The sequence below is a fragment of the Solanum stenotomum genome, chromosome 1, assembly GCF_019186545.1.
Source record: "Solanum stenotomum isolate F172 chromosome 1, ASM1918654v1, whole genome shotgun sequence".
Lineage (NCBI taxonomy): Eukaryota > Viridiplantae > Streptophyta > Magnoliopsida > Solanales > Solanaceae > Solanum > Solanum stenotomum.
Window position 1 is genome coordinate 47,496,096 of NC_064282.1, and position 5,072 is coordinate 47,501,167.

A 5,072-nucleotide genomic window follows, 5' to 3' on the forward strand; every position below is an offset into this window, starting at 1 on the left:
TTCTCTTTTCTCTCAAACCTAAGGAAAAATCAAAGTAGAAGACTTTCATTCAAGATTTTTTCAATCTTTTTTCAGGATTCTTCCTCAAGCCTTCTCCAAGAACTTCATTCTTTTCGACTCAAATTTCTTCATACAATTATGAATCACTAATGAAAATTATAATTCTTGGCCATAGAAATTTCAAGAAACAAATTCAAGAATCTCAAGAAAGATTTTCTTGATTGTTCTCATTCAAGCTAGGGTTTCAAGGCTTCTAACCAAGTTCTTTTTCAAGATTCTTCAAAAACCTTGTTCTTTCAGGAATGTAAAACTATCATAGTGTTGGACTAGTTCATCCTCGCGCCCGACATCTACTTTCAAATTAGTAAAAGAGTAATCTAGGTTTCTATCCCTAGATTTGAGTATTCTTGAGATGAGTTGATTTTTAGTTCTTGATTCTTTTTTTTTTAATTCTATTTCTAATTATTGAATTGCTATATGTTATGCGTTAAGATTCTTGAGTAGATTAATTCATGTCTATATTTCAACATGAACCCTATGAATTGAGTATTCTTTAGATGAGAAGTGACATTGAGTTCTGAGTTCTTGAGTCCTTGAGTTCTGAGTATTGAGTTCTATATTGTTATTGAGACCCTTGAGTTGATTTGTTCATGTCTATAATTCAGCATGAACCCTATTTTGAGATATAAATCTTGAGAAGATTTTTAAAGCCAACACTTGAGTGTTAAACTGAGTTTTTGAGGAAGTAAAGATGAGTTCTGAGAAAGTTTTTAAAACATGATTAGTATGACAGTCGAGTATGCCATCAATTTTTAAGCAGTGTGGTATCTAGATATGCCATCAATGTTTATGTAGTATGACTTCCCGAGTTATCAATGATCATATCACAATATGTAATGTGTGTTTAGATCCCAAAATTCTTTTTTCCATTCTTTCAAAAAAAACTCATTTTTTTATCAATTTTTTGTCGACAAATTGTACTTGTACAACATGAACATGTTGATCTTGTTGAGAGATTCCAGAATCTAAGAAAGTGAGGTGAGGTATGACCGATACAAAAGTGATGGAATTGTTGTTGGTCAAAATATAGGTTTGTGAATCTCAAATCAGTCATTGCAACTGAATTAGAGATCGTTAAGTGTTGTATTTCTACTAGATACATTAAATAAGAAATTGTTACCCATAAGATGTTAGGTTTTAGATCAATACGTTACTGTTTGATAATTGTTATGTATCAGATACATTTAGTATAAATTCGAGTTTACGTATCATGCCTAAAAATTAGTGCATGATACATTATTATTTATTGTAACTTGTTTTGCTTGAGAGCAGAATTCATATGTAGTAGAAATTTGTAGATGAAAAGGTTGATACATGATAAATGATACATTTGGTAGAATTTGTGTATCAAGTATCAATACTAATTAAGGTTATGTATCAAAACTAATATTTGAAAACGATACAGTGTGCATGATAAATTGTAATGTATCATAATATTGAAACGAAGGCAGTATACATTAGTTTAAGNATATGTAGTAGAAATTTGTAGATGAAAAGGTTGATACATGATAAATGATACATTTGGTAGAATTTTTGTATCAAGTATCAATACTAATTAAGGTTATGTATCAAAACTAATATTTGAACACGATACAATGTGCATGATAAATTGTAATGTATCATAATATTGAAACGAAGGCAGTATATCTTAGTTTAAGAAACAAAATCAACTAGATACATTAAAAATCTGAACCTATATGTATCAGAAAAGATAAACAACCAAAAAATTGGAAAAAAAAAATCAACAATCTAATCAACGGAAAGCAACGAAGATGTATCCTTCTCGGACTAATTGGGTAAGCCCAATACTGAAAGATCGACCAATGAATTGAAGTATATCAAGACCGCCATTAGAAATTCCTGGAACAATTCCAAATGCACTACAAGATGAAGTTTCTGCATTAGCAACTTTTTCCACCCCTCTTCCAATAAAGAGACCGCGAGTAACAAATTCAATAATTTTTTAAGATAAAAAAAACTAAAAAAAAAATTAAAAGAAATTAAAAATTGAAGTGATGGAAAGAAATCTACCTCTTGAATAACTTAAAATCATTAATTGAAAAGAGAAAAGATTTGAAATTCAAAAATGGATTAATGTTGGTAACTATAGAGAGATTTGTGGCTTGAAAAAAGGAAAGAAAATCATGGGTATGAGATTTCAAATTAATGTATCCAGAAAAGGGTATGATGGGAAAAAAAGAGGGGATTTTTGATGATTTTTGAAATGGTAGGGAAAATAAGAAAATATGATAATATATGGTGTGTAGTTAGGAAATTTTTCCTTAAAACATACATGAAGAGCCCACTTGGAAACCAAATCTGCTTCATGAAATATGTTTTCCAAAATCACAATTAAATTATAAGCATTTAAATAAAATATATAAAGAATTCACTTGGAATCAAATCTGCTTCATTAATTACACTTTCCAAAATTACAACTGAAATTTTAACATTTTAATAAAATAAATGAAGAATTCTCTTGGAACAAAATCTGATTCATGTATTATGTTTTTCAAAAGTATAAATGATTTTTTTAATATTTTAAGAATATACATAAATATTTTACTTAATTATATGTCAATAAAAATATTCTTAGGCCTATATATATGAATTTATATTCTTCACTTAACTTGCTCAATTGTAATCTCTTCTCTCCCAAATAAAGAGTTCTCCTCTTTATTAATTATAACAAAATATGTCTAATAAGGAGTGCCTTGAGAACAATACAGAATCAAGTGGTGGTAATACAAAAAAAACCCTTTATGAAAAAATAGCAAGTTTGATGGAGAAAGCACAAGAATTGTCAACTTTGTGTGATGTACAACCTGGGATAGTTATTTACACTCCAGATGAAGATATTTTATGGCCAACAGAAAGTCAAGCTAAGGAAAGATTTCAGAATTATTTAAGTTTTCGTTGGGACACAAGGAATGATAATCTTGTTACACATGAAACCAATCTTGAAAAAAAGAAGAAGGCTCAAGAAGAAAACATTAGAATAATGGAACAGGAGAATGAGGAGAAAGAAATGGAGTTGTTGTTTAATGAAGTTATTGGTGGAAAAAGCTATTTGGAACTCGATGCTAGAGAACTTAAAGGTATGATAAAGCTAATTGCTCTTAAGAAGACTAAAGTTGATGAACGTAAGAAACAACTGCAAGAAGAAGATCAACCAATAAAAGGTAATGACAACAATATTGAAGAGAAGAATGATAGCATCCCAAAAAATAATTATGTTTAAGTATTTTATATTTTTGTTGTTGAGTCAATGTTACTTTCATATTTATTTAATGTGTTTTACCTTTATATTTCATATTGTTTATCTTTTCTTTTTATCATGTTTGTTTTTTTGATGTATTGAAGTCATCTATTTCACTAGCTTAATTTATTTTATTGTTGTTTAATCAATATTATTATATGTGTAAGACTTGGCATGTTGAATTTCAATTTCAGTAATATATATTCCCTCCCTCCTCTCATAACTAGATTAACTTAAGTTTGATTTTATTTGATACAAATATTATTTGAGACATTTTGATCTATAGATTAATGATCTTTTTAATATTTTTAGTAAATACTTATGCAAGAAAATAATACATACCTTCTTAGAAATGAAAGCTTCATTAAACCAAATAACTTATAAGGGTGAAATCAAATTTATGTCGATAAATGTTTTTTGTTCAAGTTGAACTTTATCAGGCAAAGTGCTGGAAAAAAAAATTGCTTTTAGATGACTTGTTGTATTATTTAAATCATATGACTCATTGTATTGTTTTAATCATATGTTTTAATATATGCTTATGTAAAAAAAATGGTAGCATTGCGTAAAATTAATTTACTTTTTTGTTGAGGGATTTGGATTTGAGGCATTGTCAATTGAACCCTTGTGGTAGTGTTTATTGGAGTAGTAGTATTTCTTTTAAAATTATATAAGTAAATCATATGACTCATTGTGTTGTTTTAATCATATGATTTAACATATGCTTATGTAAAAAAAATGGTAGCATTGCATAAAATTAAAAAAAACATTGTTGAGAAATTTGGATTTGAGGCATTGTCAAATCGTCAATTGAACCCTTGTGGTAGTGTTAATTGGAGTAGTAGTATTTACTCTCTAAAACAGACGTGGTAAAAAAAATAAAAAAACTAGCCCATCAGAAAAATTAAAGTTAAAAAAGGAATTAAAAATCAAAATTTTCCTTCCCTTTCCCTCTTCTTCTTCCTTCTTTATTCTTCATCACAACTTTTTATTCTTCATCACAACTTTTTATTTTTCATCACGACCTCAAAGATTCACAGAGACGTGAATCTAGTACCAGTGTTGTTTGTTGTGGTTGTTTGTTGGTAGATCTGAAAGTCATGTGGAGCTCATTGGAACTTTATCGGAGTCATGGCTGAAGCTTTGAGTTCAGCCACACATCTGCAAAATAAATCAAAATAATGAAATCGCAAAGGAATAAAGTAAGGGGGTCTAGTTTGATGTTTGTTGGTGACTGATTTGGATTTTGAGTGGCTGTTTTGTGGAGGTTTAGGTGGGTGTTTGGTGATTAGTGGTTTATCAGAAAAGAAGAAGGAATGGCGTTGTGCAGCTGGATTTGTGGTGGTGATGGGTTAGTTGTTCTTCGCCGGAGAAAACGAAGAGAATTGTGATATAAATTCAAATGAATGATTTTTTCGATTAGATTAGAGATAAAGTGGATGAGAGTTAGAGATGAAAAACGTATAATTATTAGAAAATCTTAATAATTAATTAGTATAAAATAGAGTTAAAAAAGTAATTAATAAAAAAGGAAAAGAGTAATAACTTACAAAAATACTACATTTATAGGGTTATTAAAGTTCAATAGCTATAAGTATGTTATTTATAAAAAATAACTACAATTTATGCCTTTTTCTAGCTGTAGTTTTGTATATGATTTTTATTTTTCTATTTATACACTGATACAGTTTTAATTACAATGAACTAAATAAGGAAAATGTGTTAATTGTTTAGTTAGCATATGAATATTTTG

At 28.5% G+C, this 5,072-nt stretch overlaps 1 protein-coding gene across 1 annotated transcript; it reads left to right on the forward strand.

Moving 5' to 3' along the window:
• The first annotated feature begins 2,755 nt into the window (after positions 1 to 2,755).
• On the forward strand, positions 2,756 to 4,675 carry LOC125853545 (agamous-like MADS-box protein AGL92). The gene is made up of 2 exons (XM_049533262.1): positions 2,756 to 3,242; positions 4,593 to 4,675. Exons 1-2 carry the CDS (start codon positions 2,756 to 2,758, stop codon positions 4,673 to 4,675), a joined length of 570 nt encoding a protein of 189 aa, XP_049389219.1.
• Positions 4,676 to 5,072: the final 397 nt, after the last annotated feature.

Coding starts and splice junctions, on each gene's coding strand:
- LOC125853545 (XM_049533262.1), top strand. CDS start 2,756: ATGTCTAATAAGGAGTGCCTTGAGAACAATACAGAATCAAGTGGTGGT. Junction 3,243..4,592: donor AGAAGATCAACCAATAAAAG/GTAATGACAACA, acceptor GTGGAGGTTTAG/GTGGGTGTTTGGTGATTAGT.